General features: G+C 40.3%; 1 protein-coding gene across 4 annotated transcripts in view; it reads left to right on the top strand.

The window, feature by feature from the left end:
• The window catches only part of AGPAT4 (1-acylglycerol-3-phosphate O-acyltransferase 4), a 73,172-nt gene that overhangs the window by 28,924 nt on the left and 22,514 nt on the right, over positions 1-21,734 (top strand). For all 4 annotated transcript variants that reach the window (XM_057370402.1, XM_057370383.1, XM_057370392.1 and 1 more), the window contains 2 exons: positions 10,387-10,556; positions 21,383-21,544. In XM_057370402.1, the coding sequence (XP_057226385.1) occupies positions 10,389-10,556; positions 21,383-21,544 (330 nt within the window). In that variant the 5' untranslated portion in view covers positions 10,387-10,388. The remainder of the gene's footprint in view (positions 1-10,386; positions 10,557-21,382; positions 21,545-21,734) is intronic.

Raw genomic sequence — 21,734 nt, 5'->3', positions numbered from 1 at the left:
GTTACRAGAGAAGCACAGCCTGCCTATTGTAACTTCCAGACGTTGTCTTTCTGGAAAATGAATAGACAAGGGTGAGCATGGAGCATGTTGATGATGCAAGGTTTCCATGTACTGTGTAAGCTAAACTTCTGTTTTCTAGGAAGATTATTCAACACAGATAGTTCTAAGAATACAACGCTGTTGCTTGCAGCAGATATGAAAAAGCAAAAAGCTGGTTACCTCTTTGTGCAGGATTTCTGCATTGTTATACTGAGCCACTGAAACTGCAGAGCAGGAAGACTGATGCTTTTTTGTGTGGATTCCCTTTGGCTTKGAGCAGTGAGAGGTTAGACAAACTAATAGTACATTTGCATCCTCACCTGCTGTAGCACACGATCGGCAGGCTGGCTGAGCATCTTGCAGTGTTCTAGGAGGGGATTAATTTTCTAAAAGCTTTGAGGAAAGAGAAATGCAAGCACAASCAAGCAAAGTGTGAATTGARAGACACTAATGTCCTTATGTGTGGKGTAATATCGTTGTATACKTTGGGTGTATGTCTTTCTTAACAGAATGTGCACTTTCTGACATGTATTACATTTTTCAGTGAGAAAAAGTGGAGATTTTTGGATATTTATATGTTTGGATAACATCATCTTGAARAGTTACAGACTGCACCCAGTGCAAAAATCACAGCTTGATACTTGATAGGTATATCTGATCTGTAGTACTTTATTTTTAATTCATGAAAGCCATTTGTGTGATTTGTAGTTTCTGACCTTATTGTCTCTCTAAAGAACATTTTGTGAAAGTCACTGAAAGGGATTAAGAAGCTAAAATAAGCACTAGGACATAGTTCTTGTCCCTCAAGACCTCACGTGATGAGATGCTGTAAGATGACAGGCAGAGAGAGGGAATTCATAGAATGCGAGTGAAAAATGAGTAATGGTTTTGTTCTGAACAGTGTTCTCAGTGATAGAGGTTCTGTGGCTATTCACCATTAACTCTGGTGATATAATACAGATGCTTGGTCAGTTTTTTCTTCCATTATTGAAATTCAGATAGAATATCTTGTGCATTAGGAGACTAAGTAGAAGTTATATGCCTTGGTTTGAATCTAAAAATAAGTAGTTTGTAGCATATTATTTCTAGTAATATGTAGATATTTCTCCTGAATGCACTAGTTATCTGAAATCAAAACTCAGATTTAAATATTACTGGAAAAGTACAGAAACCTTAGAAGCCGTTATCCCTGGTTTTCTTTGTCTGTCATTCTGCAGAAACCATAGTTCTTTCTTTTTATGTGTTCACACCTCATGAAATGCAATTCTTGATAACTAGGAACTTTATTTGATAACACTGCAGATTTTCTTAGGATTTAATTTACCTTTCGTTCAATTTTCTAATTCACTTTTCTTCCAGTTTGTGCTGAAGAATGTTTCTTTGGCATCTCGTAGATTTTCTATTGTCATTTTTCTCAGAGATAAATTCACATCTCTTCCTCTCAGTCGCTGAAAATGTAGGTTAAACATGTTGATGGCATCGATTTAGAGCAGCAAAAATAATGGGATTTTCTCTCTTGTTCAGAAATGCTTTCTTTCTAAAGCCCAAATTTTTGATTTTTGATTTGAAACTAAGGCGGATAAAGTTGCTATATATAGAAATTAAGGCTATTGCAAGAATACATGCAAGGAGAAAAATTATGTGAGAACAGGTCTTCTATAAACATATAGATTAAATATGATTCTCTTGAGTCAAATAACTTYCCTAATGCATATGGAAAAATAAACCCAGTCACACGAAGGCAGGTACTTTTGTTCTGAATGAAAGAATGAGTGCTGAGTATAGAGGGCATGCTAATGACTCATGTCAAAGAAGTTAGTTGTGATTGAATAAGACTGATAATCTATTAACTTGGTTCATGTTTGCTTTTTTGGATACGAATTTTGAGGTCCTGGCCTCCTGCAAGGTGATTTTCAGCAGGAAACTCCTTTGAGAAAGGTTTCTGTCTGGTGCAATCCTGCTTATACAGAAGCCTTTGCTCATTGCCTGAAGATACTGTCTTGCCCCTGGTCCAGTGAATGCCCATTGCAGCCTGTGGTAGCAAAGTGTTTCTCAGTCTGCAGTGAGTTTCTCATGCAGTGATGGAAGAAAGGAGAGAGGTCTGTAAGGCAGTCTGTTTGAAAAATCTCACTTTTTTTCCTAATTGCAGAAAATAGGGCTAGAAGGGAGTTCCTGAATCAGTGAATTTCTACCAGTGGTATTTCTACCTTACTYATTTTAAGATGAATCTTACTCAATTTATAATGCTGCTAAGCATTTTTATCTGACAAAGTAATCAGAAGGGTCTTCAGAATATCGGATGCCCATATTTTCAGTCGTTTTAGACATGAATGTWCTTGTGCTAGTGGTTTTTAGCTTAAATTATTCTTTTTCTATACTTTAACTTGCCTTATCCATAAGCCATTTTTGTGGGGAGAAACCCAGTCCTCTTCTAGCATTTGTTTGATAGCTCAGGTAAACCAAATTTTTCAACTTTCAGGTCATCCTGATTGCCCTGGTATGCATCTGCTTTGTTTCAGCGTGTCCTTACTGAGTGTGGATGTCTGGTACTGATGTGTTGGCCCCAGGATTCTCTCAGTAGTGCAGTCTACAATTTCTTTCTCTCTAGGAACAAACATCCTAATGCCATCTTTTCTCTTCATATGAYTGCATAGTATGAACAGAGCAGAAATGTTCAATGGTAAAATAATGGTCCCAGATAAATCTCTTCTCTGTCATTTCCAAATTGTGAGGCTCAATTTTTATTAGTTCTGCAAGATGTGATGCAATRATCTGTCCCATCAAAATTAATTCCATTTCTGTTACCTTGCTTCTCAAGGTCATCTGATTCTTTAACTGTGACTTTGTATCRTCCACAAAATGTTTGATAGCAATTTCTTTTATTGTACCATGTGCACGGCTTAGTGTTGCCTGGATTTGAAGTCCCTTTTTCCTGGCCTTTCTGGTATCAGCAAAATACTTGAAAAGAAACTGTAGAAATTCAAATACTTGATGGCAAGTASTTGTTCATTTATTTTGTAACCACTCTGTAATTACTAGATCTGATTTTTTAATTCTGTCATTTTTTAAGATGGCACTTAYTTAAGGTTAATATAGGTCACCCTGCTTTCATTTAAGCTGCTGTTTTGGGATTTAGCAATATGCCACCTTAACCATGCAAATGATAACTGGAGTAACATCATATGTGCTGTTCATTTAAGCTTCATTGCTTCAACAGCAATGGACACTGATGTTCCAAGACATCAAGAAGTTGTCCCATGACAAGAAGCTAGTGCTTGCATACTCCCCTGGGGTAAGGCACGATGTGGCGTCATACTTGATGAAGGCATGACAGGAGAGGGATGAGTGATGGATCAGGTGGTGTTTTGCATTCTCCTGGGCGAGTCTGTGTGCCAGAATATGAAAGTGGTTTGGTTGTCTCTTTAGAAAGTAGTTTCTGTGCAAGCCCAGAATGAACAGATAAGGTCYATCAAATGCTGCATTACTGATCACTGCAGAACACTTAACACTTTAAGTTGTTTCTTACCTACTCTTTTCAAGTTTCTTCTCTCAGCACTTCTGCCTGTCTGTGCTTGTACAGATGAATGTAGTAGACTTCCTGGTTTGTGYACATCAAATACTGAATAATTTAATAAAAAACATAATGTAATATTCATGGAAACCTGAYAACAGCTGCTGCTCACTGAGATAAGATGCTTACTTCTGCTAAGGACAGAGCAAAAATCTTCATTGTATTTCTTATGTACATTTCTTATTCAGAAAATCTGCTTCATAGTGCAGACCTCACATAGCAGTAGAGACATAACCACCGTAAGTATAACTCTCCTCTAGAGTTCCTTCTGCATCCTAACAAGTCACCTCAGCAGAGCATATTATTGATGGGCATGACAGAAACCTGTGKTAAATTTCAAGGAGGTAATGTGTTGTGAATTAATCCTTCATTATTTACTTTAGAAATAGTTGAGTGCATTTAACAGTCGAGATAGTGGATGATGCTCGTCACTTAAGAGGACGAAGTTTGTGCAAGCTAGAAGAGTAAGTTATTGGTGTTAAATTAATACTGACATCTGYCTTTTGTGGGCATGGTGGGAATTACATGTGAGAAGTGCTATTTGTTAGACATCATGAAGTACTGTGACAGACACTGCCAGTCCTCATGGTTAACAGGAGGCTGTAGCATTTCTGGTGTTTTCTGTTTGGGAAGATGTTGTCTGGTTGAGCACAGGTGGGAGAAGGTTAAGGAAAATGGATAATAGAATTGATGTGCAGTCAAAAGTATTGTTTTTATTAGACCAGTTAACATACCTGGAAAAGTGGAAAGGATTTTCATGCAGAAAGCCTTCTTCAAGTTTAAAAGAGAAATTGCAATGTTGAGGTTAAATTCTGGCTGAGAACAGTTGATTGTAGGTTAATTTATGTATTTATCCATTTAGCCTGTCAAAGGAAGGAGAGTTGGTACATAGGTATTTAGGGAGAATAGGGATACAAAACAGACAACAACTTAATTGTCTGTGGAACACTGTGTGTTAGAGGTACACAGGCATGATGGAGGTGACAGAAACAATAGCTTCATAATCATAGTTTCCAGATATCTTCTGAYTAGTTTTAGAGTATTATGGATTAAGCTTTCTTTGAGAGGAAGCAGAAGCTACTCATATAAATCCACCAACAAAGAAAACATGCATGAGCGTGCAGGACAGATACATGTTGTTTCTTCTTCTCAAGAAGGTTGTTTCTTCTGTAAGAAGGTCAGTACTTCTTCCCACAAGCTTCTCAGGATCCCCTGCTAGCTGGGATTGGTAGCTTTAGCACTTCCTTTCAGGCTGTCATCACCGTTCTGCTGGTAACTAATTCCCATGAGGAAGTGAATGTTGAGGTCTCAATAATCCATGAAAAAGTGAATGTTGAGGTCTCCATAATAAACCTACTGGGTATAATGTACTATTCATAACAGTGAAGAGTTTGGTCAAACAACTTGGAAGAGACTGTATTTCTCTACTATCTAACCAGGTTTTAAAATAATAAAACAAGTAGGCCAAGGATGCATGAATTAAAAAGTAGGGGGACRTGTATGTGTGTATAGGAAACTGCTTAAAAGAAAGCCTTGAAATGAGTGTTGCCTTTGCATTGTAACTTACAATGAACTGTAACCATTTGTTCTTTGCGAAGCAGTTCCTCTGTGGTGCTGCTTCTGCAGTAGAAAAAGCCCAGTGGTGTTTTGGACAAGAAACCACATCCGGAAGAGATGCAACTGCCTGATTTTATGCCCATACATACAAGTGTTGGTGTCATAGGAACTTGCCAAGCAGCATGTTTTCTTTCACTGTTTGTTGTACTAACTCCTTTGATCAGCACATGTTATACTGTCCTTAGTCATTTGTGGCGAAAGCAGCACATTGCCTGTGTTGGAATATAAGATTGTTGAAGAAAGTTACATTAAAATAATTTCCTGCAAGCAAATGCTGAAATGAATGTGACTTAGAACCTGAATGTATGAAAGGGCTGTGCCATGCTTATCTTTCTGCTTGCAAGCACATCCAGTAACTTACTGTGATGAGTCGGGAGTTAAGTCAGCATTTCTTCCTTCCTCTCTGTTGGTGATTTCTGTCCTTAAAAGCATAACCATGTAATTAGTTGAAGCGTTATTCAAGGGAGTTGCTTGCAGGATCTTCCGTGGGGACTAGGGCAAAATCTGTAAAGCCAGACCTGAAGGTGAGAGAGAAGGGTTTTGCCTATATGTTTTTCTTTTTACATTTGTGTGCATGGTTCTCCATAATCCTTTCTTGCCCTCAGCCAGTACTTTTGCTGCAAGACAGCTATCAGGGAGGAGAAAACAAGCCCAAAGATACCAGTGGTTTTACCACCAGCCCAGTAAATGGTGGGGGTATGGAATGGGGGTTGGTGGTGGCACTAAGGAAAGAGGGGGCTGGATTTTGGTTTGCTCTTCTGTTCAAACCYACAAAATCACAGAAAACCACAGAATCACAGAAAACCAGTCATCCTAAGCATTTTCCTGCAGGTGCAAGACCAGGACCTCTGTCTTGGTGTGAACCAGGTAACTCCAGTATACCTCATTGGTGCAACACCTGCGTGCGTTGCTCATATAAAGAATGAAAGAGAATCTGTTTTGAAGTTGGAGAACTGATGCCTTGTCTGGTTCAGCTCCCTGAATGACCCTCCACTACCTTGGGGAAAGGCATTGATTGACCTTCCAGCTGCAGGGKTTTTTTTCCCAAGAATTAGTTTTTATTCCCCCCTCATAGGAAATATGTATGTGCTTGTTAATTATAATAAGTAATTGAATTTTTTTTTCTGTAGACATGTAGTGATGTTTCAGTTTCATGTACCTAGTCAATGTAAGCTTACAGCAGAATTCCTACCTTCAAGATTTCCTCATAATTACTTGTAGCTCCTGTGGAGAAGAAGGAAGTAGAGACCAGAAATAACTACCTGGTCGGGTTAGATGGCAGAGTGAAACACTAGAATAGCCTGTGTAAGGAATACTTGGAAGTATTTTGAAAACCTCTTAGCAGCTTTGCAGTTAATGTAGTAGGCATCATTCAGGGGTTTAACCCTGTCTGTGATACACMGAGGGCATTTGAGTAGTCTAGGGAAGATGTAGACTTGCTTTTCTTAGTTACCTGTAGACTTCATTCTATGAAAAATGCTTAGGAAGTGCATCTAATAGGAGTATTCTGAAAATCTGGAAAGGCARTAAGTTATTGCAAGTCATTGTTCCACAGAAAGGCATAGACTGTAGACTGTGCTATCTGTCAATCTGTCTTTAGCCTTATTTTTGCATTTTTTAAAATGCTTTCCTCAGTCTTTTGTGTAATGCAGTCATTTATCATGCAGCCATTCACCCTCTCTGCTCTTTGAAATGGTGGTCACAGAGCAATGGTCCCACTTGTCTTGCTTTTGTTTGTATTGTAGAGTTTGCTCTGCTTTTACCATATATTCCCATAAGAATTTTATGAGTTCTTTTTCTTGACATTGTCTTGATACACAGATTAAAGAAAATGAAGAGATTAAAGGAAATTAARAATGTCATGGAGGAAAACAGTTCTGTAGCTCTTTAAATAAGGTTACATGCTTACTTGAGATCTTCAAATTATTGCGCTTCCTGAGTCAGTACAGAACTATGCTTTTAATGGCATTTTGAAATGGGTAATTTATAGTTAATGTTGCAAGCAAATGTTTCCATGGTTTATCACATAATCACAGAACGGGTAGGGTTGAAAGGAACCGCAGTAGGTCATCTGGTCCTTAGCAGGAATAGTTAGCTAAAGGAATTACCAACACCTACAGAAGAAGAGTGTTAACTGTGTCAATGACCCATTCTTGCAAAACTTTGTGGTGGAAGTCTCAATACTCTGTGTCTTTCCCTTCTTCCTTTGAATGTCATTTTTCATATAATGACTTATAGTTCAGGTCTGCCTTGGAGATGCTTTTTTTCTAGTCAATTATTTTAGAAGTGCAGGCATTGAAGCAGCTCATATTTGTGCAGTGAAGGGCTAGGAAACTATCTGCTCTCACAGGTACAGGTATTCTTTGAAGCAGGATGAGTGGGCTTTTTTTATTTCAGAAAGGTGAAAAACCTTAAAATTCCTCAGCACACAGAGTATCCATATTAGGTATTTGAAGTCATGAATTCCTCCCTGCCATCAGCTTCTTCTGAAGTTAGTTGTTATGCACTGCAAGGACTCTGCCTTCAAAGCAGGGAGTGGAGATTTCCAGTTCCTTTGTGTTTTCTCCTTCCTTTGCCTTAACTGTTTGAAAGTGTCACTGAAGGAATTGCTTTGAAAGGTAGAAACCCTCATGATGTGGTTGAATATGTATTTGTCAGCTCGGTTGTGATGTTGAAACTCGAAAACCAGAWTCCAAGGGGGTATGGAGAAGCCTTAGAAATCCTACCTCAGCCCTGGCTGGGAACCAAATAATCTTTTTTTCTTCCCACTATGCAACTGATTTCTGTTTATACAGTACAGCTGGTGTATAAAGGAGGAAATTCCTCTGATCATCTCTGTACCGTGAAGGAGGCAAGGAGGGTGTGAACGAGTGACCTTGTGTGGCTGAGCCACCACAGCAAGTTGCTGGGTAATAAATTTCTGGGGAAGGTTGTGGAAGTAAGCTGGTGATGGGATGCAAGAGTAGCACAAACTGACACTACTAATCTTAAGATCCACAAGGAGAAAGGAGGCTAGGAAGAAGGGGAAAGGAAAAGTAGGGAAGGTGAGGGAAAGAAAGAGTAGTGAAGATRAGGGAAAGAAACATGTTAAGAACTCWGCGGCTGGCAGATGGTATTTACCTTATTTAAATACAGTAGTGTTCASTGCCTGCTTTGTGCTTCTGCAGCAACTGCCTGAGCACRTCAGTGACAAATGGYAAGTGAGGTGAGGAATAGGGACCTATTTTTGCAGTCTTTGTTCAAACAAAAATCCTGCTTACATGAAGCCTGGAAGATCAAAGCACATCTAGAAATGTTTTTGCCTGTGCTTTATTAGAATACATTGAAACTGAATATATTAAACTGGAGAGCTCTGTGTATGTGGCACACCCGTAATTCATTCTATGTTACTAGTTTTGTTCAAATTSCTTAGGAAAAGACAAAATAAATATAAAATCCACACATAAAGTTGGATGACCTTYCTYRTGTAAAGTTGGCTTTTTTGTTAAGAGAGCTTTACCATTGTCATCATCATCTCCGCCTTTTTTTTCCTATTTTTTTTTAGTCACTAGATTTAATGGCAATATGTGTTAAAAAGAGGGAAAATAATGTGAAAGTTTTTTTTCTCTTAGCTGGATTCCTAGTTAAACAAAATATGTRATCCAGTCASTAATTTCCTTTCTTTTCTGTGATTRTGTTCTGCCCTAGGATATAACAGTAGATTCTGTAAGTTAGCAACTTAGAATGTGGGATGCAGTTTTTTCCCCCAGCTATTATTAAAATTTGCTGTGTTTGGGGGAGTGGAGGGCTTTTATTTTCAGTACAAACCTTATAGAAAGCCACACCCTTAGAAMGATGTAAAATGAGTGTGTTTCGCATGGCAGTTCTTTGCAGGAGAAGTCTTCAAGGTTTATCCTTCTGTATCTTCTCAGCTGCCTTGCTGAGATGTGAACATCTTTGGCTTTCACTGAAAAACTTTTAGTTTCCGATCTGTGAAATCTGCCATTCTGGTTAGCATATGGCAGTTTAGGTCTCCCTCCACCTCTCAGGGTATTTTAATTCATAATAGCATGCATTGAGTAATAGGTACTCCTGCTGCAGTAGTAGTCACCTTCCCTGATTAGAAATAAGCAGGTGGACTGATAAGTCAGTCATTTATCTGTGTCATAAACACACTTTTATCATTTTAAGGTAATGTTACATGAACAGAGATTGTCTATTAGCCTGGCTGTAACGATGTTAGATAGAATTTATTCACRTCATTAATGCCTGTTCTCCAGTGGTACAGCACAATGTCATCCAAGGGCTTCAGGCAGGTAATTTTACTCCTGATGACTGAAAATGCAGACTGCTCCTGGCTGGTCTCTGTTTTCCATTGCTAGTTGTGACCAGTAGGGGCCAAAAATGGAGAGGAATTCAAGTGTTTCAAAGACTGGCCTGGTTTTGACCTTCCTGAGGTGAATGAAGATTTTTGGTACCTTCAGSCTTGTCTTAAGCCAGGAGAGCATCTTGGATGTCTCATCCTTCCAGCAGAGGCATTCATGTGGCACAGCTTTGCTCTGAGAGGGAGATRCGTTTCACTTAACAAAGAATAACTCCTTGCACTAGACCTTTGCTTTGGTTCAGAACTTTGATGACAGCTTTGACAGGAAGCAAATGTGTCTCTTAACTCCTTTCCAGTCTCAGACMGACATCTTGCATTTAGTCCCACAGTACCCCCAGTTCAAGACCCAGGTTGCTTGAGGAAAGCCATTGCTGTTAGATTTTCTTTTCCATCTCCATGGAGATAGAGCTTTCTGAGCTTCTTGGCTTTACTGATTCACCTCAACTTCCTGTGCCCCAGACCAGAGTGATTTCACTAAATAAAGGTTTGATTCACAAGTATTGTGAGACGTAAAGTTCCAAGCAAAACAAATACCAAGCTTCAATACCAGCCTATGCTTGATAATGGGATAAGCAAATAGGAAATGAAAGGCTTGTGATTGTCACTAGGATACTGCTGAGAAAACACTTTCCAGCTTGTAAAGGTAGCTGTGTTTTAAACAGCCCTCTTACGTGTCCTTCATTACAGCCCTTTCTTTGCCAYGTCCCATTGAGATGAATGAAGTTTTCAACATGTTACTGATTTATGGCTTTGAGTATGCTGTGTACATTCACATATTTCTTGTTCTTTATTTCAGAGATGGTGATGTTGCTGGAATGGTGGTCAGGCACCGACTGCACCCTTTACACTGACCCAGCRAGTTACCACAAGTACGGGAAGGAGAATGCCATCGTAATCCTTAATCACAACTTTGAAATTGACTTTCTCTGTGGTTGGAACTTTTGTGAGAGATTTGGGGTCTTGGGGGTGAGTACTTAGTATTTAAAATAAATTTCCTCACATAGGAAAAAAAAMCCCAAAATAATTAATTGTGTTTTTGAGTTAAAAAATCTATGCTCACATTTCACCCAGCTGCTGTCCAGAATTAGAGGTGAAAAGTATGTGGAGACAGGATGGCTTGGGAAACCACAGAAATTTTTAAAGCATTGCAGTTAAAGCTGATGGAGGATATGCTTTCTTAACCTGTGGAGATCATTTCAGTTATTTTTCTGTGTGCTTAGTAAGTAACTATTGCAGTTCATTGTGCTGCAGAAAGATGAGCTATCCTGTCATTCTTTCCCAGTAAATTACAGAATTTGTTTTCTTTTTCCTGTGTATTCTTATAAATCCACAGCTAGAATTTGAATGATGTAGCCAGCCTCTCTCAGAATGARCGAGCAGCCATCTTAAGTGAAGGCAGTGATCTGCTAAAAGCTAGTGAGAGATGGGGGAGGAATGAGTTGTTCATGGTTGAATACACTGCTACATTAAGCTAGGAGTTCATGTGCATTTGCTTTCAGGGTTGCTTTTTTGTTTCCCCTGTCAAATCATGGGGATAATTCAAGCCCCTGCCTAAATCAGTCTGACTTTGTTGTGTGGTGGTGACAATATTCTCTGTCTGTAAAGGATTTAGATGAGGGTTTCTCCCTCATAAGAAAGAAGGCTAATGACTCCTTTTGGCGGTCTTCTGCAGTATCCTTCTAGCTTTAATACTGGCTACTGTCAAACGTCCTGACCTTGGATTGTGTGAACCTCTGATTTTTTTGTGGCCTTTCCTTTGGACTCTTTGCATTTTCTGGACATTTAGGCACCACTCAAGTCACTTTAAAATTACAGTAATGACAGTCTGTTTAACAAAAATGTAAAAAGGTGCCATAAAAGTGGAGGAAGGTGAGCCGAGGCATTTACATCTTCGTGTAACCAGAATGGCTGTTGGCTTCTGAAGACTGAATAGCAGTTCAACCATATTGCTTAAGACTTGAACACAGAGCTGGAGGATGGCATAGAACAGTAGGAAATTTAGGGAGACCTGTTCCTAGCAGGCAGATGTACGTGCAAAAAACAGTGGTGCTCTAGTATTGTCTGTCTGATTTTGTAAGCCAAAGGGCCTCAGTTTTCTAAATAAAGCTGTATTTTAGAGGGTCAGGTGCTTCTTCAGAAAACACCAATGTAGAAAATGGAAGAATTGTTTCTGTACAAATAGGGGCCTACAAGGTCAAAAGTACTTTGTTTTACATTGTTTCTTTGTGTAGGATTCAGTCTCACTCGCTGCATTTTTTTTGTTTTTATGGTTTTCCAAGTTAGTCAGGATTCTGTTTAGTGTTTTATGTTGCTCCCTATGCATAAGGAAACCACGACATAGAAATAACCATTGAAATTACTGTGCTGCACTCACTGAAAATATTTTTCCCTTTTTTTGTATGCTTGCATTTATTACTCAGTTTGTGTTAATCTGAGGATTATTTTAGGAACTGATATACTGATATATGTTAGTTGGGTTTTTTTGTTGTTGTTTTTTTATTTTTTATCTTTTAACAACAAAACAAAAACAAGTAAACAAAAACCCAAACAAACAAGCAAACCAAAAACCAATACAAAATTATTTCAGTCTTGAGTAATATACTGTGGTTTTACTTCCCAGTAACTGTTCCTGGAAGAAATAGTTTCCATGTGCTCTCATTTGCATAGATGTCTTTACTCAATAAAGCAGTGCATTTCCCTCTTGGGGCAAAGTTCATCTTAAGCCATGTTTAAAAAAAGAATGGAAAATGCCACACAATCATTTTCCTGATTGAATTGTCTACTGGTTTACTGGTACTTGTCTTGGGGCAGTGCAGGGGTAGGTGATTGTGCAGTCATGGTATGTGTGGGCTGGTTTGACTTGTGCTGCCTTACATGAGTTTCCACCCTGCAAAGTTACGGGGCATATGTGGCAGCACAGCTAGAAATGTGAGAACCATTATGTTGMGGGCTGATATTTAGGAAAAGAGTTACAGAAAGAGGCGAGTGTGCAGAGAGCTTTCTAAGGTGTTGCAGCCTCCAGTGTTTTGTAGCTCAGGGACTTTGTGAGCCAATGGGTGTTTTATATTTAATGATGTTTAATTGTATACTGGGTGCAGTTTTTATGCAAACTTTAGGTATCTGCCGACACCTTACTCAGCTATCTCATGTCTGCTGCTACTGAATAGGAAATATTGCGCACACAATCTCTTGCATCTGTTATGATGCTTGTCTGCTCTGTTTTGGGATGTTTTATATACCCTTTCTGTCTGTTTTCTGCCTTAACTAATCCAGTGAAGAGAGATCACTGGGGAGGAGGAAGAGGGAGAAGGTGAAGACAGCTTTGAGCCACAGGAATTGGAACTGACTGTGCTTGGCTGCAGCAGCCAGACAGAATGGCTTCATTGTGACATCCAGCTGAGCCCTGCAACTCTGGCAGACAACAGCAACACTCTTAAGAGTGTCACAAGCTTGTATTCAAACTCTCAGTATTTTACAGCTTGAACATTTCTTTAATGAAGCCATTAAATGTTGTAATTTTTTGCTTAGGTGTCATGGTTTAACCATCCAGGCAGTATAACACCACACAGACACTTGCTTATTCCCAGTACTCCATGGGATGGTGGGGACAATTGGAAGGGGTACAGTGTGTGCATGGAGGTAGAATTTATTAGGACAGAAAAGGAAGGGACAGATGGTGATAATGGTGATAAAATAATCAGTGCATAAAACAAATGATCCACAGTGGAGTTTTTCATCATAGTCCAGTTCCTGAGCAGCAGCACCCAGCCATCAGCTGTCCTGCTATGTCTCTTCCCAGCTCCTTGGGTCCCCCAGTCGTACTTGCTGGCAGGGTGGTGAGAAGCCAAASAGTCCTTGATGYAGTGTAAACACTGCTTAGCAACAACTAAAACATCCATTTGTTATCAACATTATTCTCATCCTAAATCCAAAACACAGCTACTGGGAAGAAAATTAGCTCTATTCCAGCTGAAATATTTCCAGGCAGTGTTTTGGTTTCTTTGAAAACAATATTAAACATGGTTAAATCTGTCTTGGCCCTTTGGTTCACAAAAAAAAAGTCTTTCCTTTTTTGTCTTGTATTTAATCATGGTATGAAAACTGCCCTTCCTGGTTTTAGTRAAAACATTCAGTCTGTGCATTTGTCTGCTCCTTCTTCTGTTTCTCTTTTCATGGACTGGCTTTCTYCTTATAGCCAAATTGCCATAATTCCTACAGGTTATGAAGTTCTGTCAGCGTGGTTTTGTTTTTATCAGTGTTGGTTTAGGGGAGTTTTTTGCGGTTTTTGGGAGATGGGGTKGAAGTGGCATGGTCTCTTGCCTGTTTTTGGGTTTGTGAACCTGAGTATTCTTCTAAGGACTCATATCTTCTATTTGTATAGCATGAGGTTCTCAGCTTTCATGCTAGCTCTGGAAGAAAATTTAGCAAAAAGAACCAAATAAAGTGCTAAGAATATGAGCAGTATGTATGGAGAATGGGGGGYGGGGAAGACAATTCTAACATTGATTTTACTTTTCAGTTTCTTTCTTTAATATGATACTTTTGGAGCACCCATTGAAAAGTCAAGGAAGCGCTGGGTTGACAGTGCCAAGTAAGAGCAAGAGAGATATGTTTGTTTGTAGGTGTCATGGTTTTACTTGGTCCAATTTTTGGTGGTGGGGGGATGGGACCAAGAAACCACAAAGATGGCTCCTGTGAGGAAGTTCTAGAAACTTCCTCCTTCTTCTCCAGCTAAAGGAGCCCTACCCCCTGTGTTTTAGAGCCAATCCATTATGGCTCTGAGATTGCACATGCTAGTTACACCTCTGTGATGACGTATTGTCTTGTACTTAAGAAGAATTCAAAACAAGATAAGGGCGGCCGCCATGTAGTTTTTAGGTTGTTAGTATTTAGTTTTAGTATCATGCACTGGGGAAAAACAGAGCAGGAGGATGAGGAGATGTAAGAAGACAAAAATGGAGACCCAAGATCACAGTAAGGAGAAGATGGCATGCGTTGCTGTGCTGTTGCTGTGGTTCTCGAGCATGTAGAAAACAAGTTGTTCTCTAAAGGACTATTTCATCAATGAGAGACCTGTATAGGAAAGAGAGCGACCTTGCTCTGAGGAAAAAAAACCTGGCCTTTGAGGACTGGACTGAACTGATCAGGAGCCAAAAAAAGAGGAAGAGGCTTGGCCTCCCCACGACGTTTGAAGTGAGTTGATGCTAAGAAGAAACTGTGTTCTGCAGGGAGGAAGAGGTGCCCCCCGCCCTATGTTTGAAGTAAGTGGATGCTTAGAAGGAGCTGTGTTCTGCCGGGAGATTTGTGATAGTGGCCTTACGCCGCCAAAACAACGCAGTTTGGCCTTAGAGAACATTCTTTCCTTTCTTCTACAAGAAAAGAATCCCTTGCCATCAGCAGTTATACACTGACTGTTTCTTGGGAAAAGAACTTCCACAGCCTGGAGCTGTAAGAATGCTTCTCCTATGATGCTGGACGACAACCGTAATGAGTAGTTTGATCTATGTTAGATTTTCATTCCTGTCCCCTGTGTGTGCAGGAAGTCATGGGGGGGGTGGAGAGGGATGACCTCAGAAAGAGATGGGTCCCCGGAAAGGATAATAGGTGTCTTAAAATGTCCGTTTTTATTTTTCTTCTCCTTGTAAATTTTTCCTTATCTTAGTTCCCCTCCCCGGTGCGGTAGTATTCTTAGTAGTTTTTAGTAATAAATCTATTTTGCAACTTAAGTTATTCGGCCTGTCTGACCATTCTCTGGAGCATATGCGTATCTTTCTTTCAATTATGTTATGTTATCTGAAAGCCATAAATTTTAGTGTTAATTGGGCTTTTGCTCTCCCTTCTGCCCTCTCCAGTGGGGGAAGGGAGAGAACGTCGTGGGTGCTTTTGGCTTTCAGCACAGTTCAAACCACGACATTTTTGGTGCTGTGACTTGGATCGGGAAAAATCAGGTTTAAACCCACGACAGTAGGGGAGAAGGAGAAAACCAGATGAAGGAGTCATGCTATGCTCACTTTTGCTCTTGCAAGTTACTGTAGCTACTGAGAATCTTACAAGCTGTAGTTGGATTCTTTACAGCTGGAGTTACAGATGTGTAACTGCGTAGCACCAAAATTTACATGGTTTTGTCAGTCGTTGTTGGAAAATAATAGAAGGAAAGAAACTTCACAAAAATTAAAAGTCATCAGGGATTTCAGGAAAACCTGCAATCAGCCCAAACTATCAATCACTTATATCTGTATTCCACTTGTGGGGTTTTTAGGAAGGGTTCTTCCTTCTTTGTTTTCAGTCCTTGACACACATCAGCCACACGTACCCACCTCCTTGTGCTGCCAGACCTCAGTGTTGTGTGCAGGAGGGAGGGTGTATAGGGGTCCTGGGTGTCAAGTCAGGATGTGCATGAGGATGGCTGAATCCTGCCGCCTCCTGGCCCAGAGGTGTTTGCAACAAGCTGCAAGGGAAGGAGGAGCTGGGCTGCCAACTTGGTTTTCTATGGAGTGGGAAACAGCTTTGTCCACTCCAGTGTTTCCTCATAGAAGACAAGGCTGGTCTGTGATCCTGAGCCAGGGTGACTCTGGTGSTTGTGTTGTGGATGCTCTGCTTTTCCACCCCTTGCTGGTGCAGTGGCTGGGGGATGCTGACTCAGGTGTCTGTGTACTGTTCTGTTGTGTAAATAGAAAAGTGGCCTTGGTGACAGGTCCCTGCTCTCTGCTGTGTCCTTCCCTTTTCCTGTCAGTGACATTCTAGTCCTGGGATTTTTACATTATTAGTGGGGACAGCCTAGCCACCATGTCCCCATTCAAATGCATTAGTGGCCTTTAGTTTCTTCAAGGTGTGTTGCCAACCATCTTGTTGAAAAAAGACCCACTGGACACCACAACTTAAAATCAGGACATGGACAAGTTGTGAGGAGGGAGGTATTATTCAGGATTCTTACCAAAAGCACWTYARTGTGCTCCCTGYCTGGATTCACTGCTTTGTTGTTTGRTCTGATGAAGMTGCAATAAAACAGCTTTTGTAATTTTATTTTAATAACCATTTGTCTGAGATGAAGACATTAATATTGGCAAAAATTGCCTGTGCTTTAAAGCTAATCCTGCTGGTTTTAACCTTAACTATCTGTTCCACATGTCAGGAAACCTAATTTTTTTTAAGAGTTGCATGTGTTGAAGCTTGCTGTTGGAAAAGCTGAATGTGGCCTTAAATGTAGGTGTGAAAATAGGTGTGTGAGCACAGTAGTTTGTGCATTTTAACATATTAATAGATTTTTAACCTAGTTTTGAAGTGGGCGAGGGATAAAATCAGGCTTGCTAGAGATAAGTCTGGAGCTGGGGTTGTTTAGCCCTGAGTAAAGAGGTCACAGGGAGTATGTTATTGCTGTCTACAACTACCTGAAAGGAGGGTATAGCCAGTGGGAGTTGGTCTTTTCTCTCAATAATAAGTGATAGGACGAGAGGAAATGGTCTCAAGTTTCACCAGGAGAAGTTTAGACTGGATAGTTTTTCCAGTTGGAAAAATTTCTGCACTGGAAGTTTTATCAAGCATTAGAACAGGCTGGTCAGGGWGATGATTGACTCACCATCCCTGGAGGTATTTAAAAGATGTTCACAGACRTGGCACTTGAGACATGATTTAGTGGTGGTCTTGGCAGTGCTGGTTRATGGTTGGACTTAATCATAAGGGTCTTTTCARCTGAAATGATTCTRTGATTCTAAAAAATKGAACTRTTCTTSTAGGCAGACTAAAGTACATTATTATTTGTATTTAACACAGCACGTTAGCATGTGCTTGGTCACATATCTTCCAAAATACTACTTTTTTACCTTTCCAGCATGGAGAAGTTTTATTCAATGTGAAGCATGAGGAATTGGGATCTAAATTTCTGTAATTACGGCTCTGAGGTACTAAAGAAACATACCTTGTCATCATGATGTCCCAGAAAGTATAATATGAAGGAGTGATATATTTCAGAAGTAGAGCAATTGGAATCATYGCAAGTATGTCAGTGCTGAGGGCAGCCTGGAGAGGAAATAATTTATGAGGCAAGTTGCTGCTGCTAGTGGTTTGCAGCTACARTGAACTTGTTTTCAAACTGGGGAACAAATTTGGTTGAACACTTTCARATTGCACGTGGATTTCATGCTGTTTGTTGTGCTCTTTAAACAAGAGGTGTTGAATAACTGAGACTGGGTATATAGAAGCCAAATTTTCATTCTTTGACAGCATASTTGGGCAAATACACTAAAACAAGCTTGTAAAAATACTTTTTTTAATGTGATGTTGGTGCAGTCATCCACAAAGGAAGAACTTAATGGGTATTTCATTTGAATGAACTTGGCCAAAGTAAATTAACCTGGATTAAAATGGTAGTATTGTAGATAAGTTGTCCCTGTCCAGCAGTAATTTCATTAAACTTCTGTTGCAATTAGTTCTGAGCATTGAAAATGTTTGACTTCCTTCAAGAAGGCAGCTTATGTGGAATAAATCAGCACTTGTTAATGATTATTTTTCTGTTGAACAAGCTGAATTTGAAGGTTGGAGATAACTGTCACAAATTTACCAAAGCACTTCAGTAAAGGAAAAGTTAGTGGCTGAAATCAACTAGAGTTGCTTTTTCCCCTGCCCCAGGTATTTTCACAGGAGTTGTGCATGGGTAGATGACTGAAATACAACAGATTGTAGCTCTAGTTATTGTAAGAGAGATGACAGAATCAMAGAATATTYGGAGYTGGAAGKGRCMYACAAGGATCATCRAGTCCAGCTCCTGGCCCTGCACAGAACCATCCCTAAGAGCCACACCATRTGCCTGAGAGCATTKTCCAAACACTTCTTGAACTCTGCCAGGCTRGTGCTCTGACCACTGCCCTGGGGARCCCAGTATGGTGTCCAGCCACCCTCTGGGTGAAGAATCTTTTCYTGATATCCARCCTAAACSTCCCCTGGCACAACTTCAGGCCATTCCCTTGGGTTCTGTCACTCTTCACCAGAGAGMARAGATCAGTGCCTGCCCCTCCTCTCCCCTTCAYGAGGAAATTGTCAATTGCAMTGAGGKCTCTCCTCAGTCTCCTCCAGGCTGAACAGAYCRAGTGACCTCACGGWAATTTCTCCTACAGCTTCTCCTCAAGGCTCTTCACCATCCTTGTAGCCCTCTTTTGGACACTCTCTAATAGTTAATTGTATTTCTCATATTGTGGCACCCAAAGCTGCCCCCAGCACTCGAGGTGAGGCTGCCCCAGGTCAGAGCAGAGCAGGACAATCCCCTCCCTTGCCCAGCTGGTGATGCTGTGCCTGATGCCCCCCAGGACAGGGTTTTCTCTCCTGGCTGCCAGGGCACTGCTGGCTCATGTTCAACTTGCCGTTGACCAGAACCCACAGGTCCCTTTCCGTGGCACTGCTCCCCAGCCTCTCATTTCCAGTCTGCATTGCAGCTTCTGGAGGGAGGCCTAAGGTATTCCTCCTGCATGAGAGCAGTCTTGCCAACATAATGCACTGAGGAGTTTCCTTTCTGTAATTAGTTCTGTCATTAGCCTGCCTTCTACTCCTAGAACAGATGGGTGAATAAAATAGTATGAGGTGATTTAGTTTATTTTTATGTGCATTTAAGGAATCATACTCACACRTGTCTAAAAGAGTGCCTTTAAATTTTAAAAATGCATTGGCACAGTAAAAGAATAGGAACAGGCCCCGGGGAAGAGCTCAGACATCTGTTCTGCTTTTGTGGCTRTACCTGCACTGTGGAACACCTTAGCTCACTGCATCATTGCTTGGTTTCACTGCAGGAAAGCAGTGGCAACTTCTCTCCTGCGTCCTGTGTAACTCATGTTCTTCTTAAAGTATGTAAAGCATTAGAAAAGAGGCATGGTGAAGTAGTCATTTTATCAGGTTTTAGGACTATAATTCCTGCATTTTAAAGTCTGTGCAGGACTATTACATTGTCTGTTTTGGCACTGTGTTCTGGAGAGTTTGCAGAGTATACTTAGATTACTTTATGGTAGTTCTTACAATGCTAAACACTTACTGTAAATAAACTTTTAGAATATGTTGAGGTTTCTTCTGTGGGGGTTGGGAGTGGTGGGGGGAGGCAGCAGGGTTGCTGTTGGTCTCATTGTGCAGGAAAGTGGTAAAAGGAGAGCCTGTTTCTCTGTGCCCAGTTTGGGGAAGCTGGACAAAGGGGCTGGGCTCAGTGTGGCTGCTGTCATGTATTAGGGACTAATGTAAAGCATGGCTTGAAACTGAAATTACTATGGCTGCTTCTCAGGGGAGCAGTGGATTCAGAGTCCCGATCTGAGCCCATCACAGAAATCAGGAAATTCTCTAATGCTCAAGAGGGAGCACTTTTGTTACAAAGCACTAAATAATTTGAGAGAGATGATTCCTGCATTCTTAGAAATGGAACTGTCTGTCATCCTCTGTTCTGCTTCTGTGTGACAGTTGCTGGTGAAAGCTGTGTGATGTGCACTTGCCTTCCAGTCTTATGAGCTTTTAGATAGCTTAATTATTTAAGGTATTTTCCTTCTCAAGGAAGGAGAGCAGATGAAAAAAAAAAAAAAATGAGCTGATATAAAGAATTAGGTCAAGTCTCTTCCTGTAGCAGCCAAATGAGCAAGAGTGACTGAAAAATAAAAGTAAATACTTTCTGTTGATGGTAACTTCTGCCAATAAGTAATTTCTAGTCAAATGCCATGTCTTGGAATCCATCTGCAGAATACTTTTATGGACTAGTTTATAATGATACCATGGTCASAAACTGGATTGTGATTACTCCCATCTGTCTTCTAAGGAAATATCACTGTTTTTTAGGAAATGCTGAAGCAACTACTTCTGTGTGAACACAGCACACACATCTGCAATTTTATTCATTAAAAAACAAGTGAAATGCAAGACAGCTCACCAAGGCAGGCTCGTTTGGAGGACAGGAAAGGAGCAAGTGGAATCAGTTTTCTTGTCCTATAGGATGTTAGTCTGAGATGATCAAAGAGTTAAATTCTGCAGTAGGATTAACTTAGAGAAGTTGTTGAATGCTTGACAAATCACAGGAGTGTCTGGACCAGTCATTTCAGTGTCCGTTACATCTGTGAGACAGGGAAAAAAAACTTTTATGCTTTTTCCTACTCCRGAAGTATGCTTTGAAGAGAAAATCACTACTGTAAGCATTTCTTCCCTTTCATAAACAAAACTAAAGGCAAATGAAATATTCTTATTGCTGCTGTTGTTCCTAGTGTTTAAGGTTTCCTCTCTTGGTAAACCGTGTGTTCATAGCGTCAGTATGTTGTGCCGCAATGGCTCTGTGACTCTGCCATTCTCTTTTTTTCTTTTTATCTTTTTTTTTTTCTTTCTTCTATTTTTCCTTCTTTATTTTTTGATCATGTTGAAATGCTCCAGCTTTGGGGAGCAGTTTAGCTGCCAGGTATCTTAAAGGAACTTGAGCTGCCACTGCCAGGATCYATCTCTATTAAGAATTTTGATTGATAGGGCTTGGGTCCTTTGCATGAATTCCTCCATGTTAGAAGGAATTTGGCTTCTGTTTTGTGTTTCAGCATTTGGGTAGGGTGGAGAAACACACACATGTATGTTTAATTCTGGAAGTCTTTTGTGCAGATATCTGAGATCAGATTTGATTGTTCTGTCATAAGAGAAAAACCTATTTTTCTTTGTTTTGCTTTTACACTGTTGTTAAAACTGGGTCTGGTCGATATGAATTGATACATTACTGTCTAACTGTGCAAATGTTCATACCCACAGTGAACTCTTGAGTGGTTTAACTCTGTTTTRCTTGCTTTGATTCTGTCTTGCAGAGTTCCAAAGTGCTTGCAAAGAAGGAGCTCTCCTACATGCCCATCATTGGCTGGATGTGGTATTTCCTAGAAATAGTCTTCTGCAAGCGCAAGTGGGAGGAAGATCGGAAAACAGTCGTGCAGAAGTTGCTGAATCTCCGAGACTACCCTGAAAACTTTTGGGTGAGTGATGACTAACAAGAGGAGTTGAGGTGCTGTGGTGCTTGGCAGGAATGCAGGGGATAGACAGTATGTGATGCTTTCCAGGTTGTTCCTGCAACTTTTGATTCATTAACTTCCTTGGGAGTACCAGGAGAACACTCTAAATTGAATTCTCTTTGGAATTTCCCATGTACTGTGTTGTCTGTTCTGT

Source organism: Malurus melanocephalus, unplaced genomic scaffold (genome assembly GCF_030028575.1).
Source record: "Malurus melanocephalus ecotype Western Australia unplaced genomic scaffold, MMel_1.1 scaffold_5, whole genome shotgun sequence".
Classification (NCBI taxonomy): Eukaryota; Metazoa; Chordata; class Aves; order Passeriformes; family Maluridae; genus Malurus; species Malurus melanocephalus.
The sequence above is the reverse complement of the archived record's forward strand: the minus strand, read 5'-3'. Positions and strand labels throughout refer to the sequence as shown.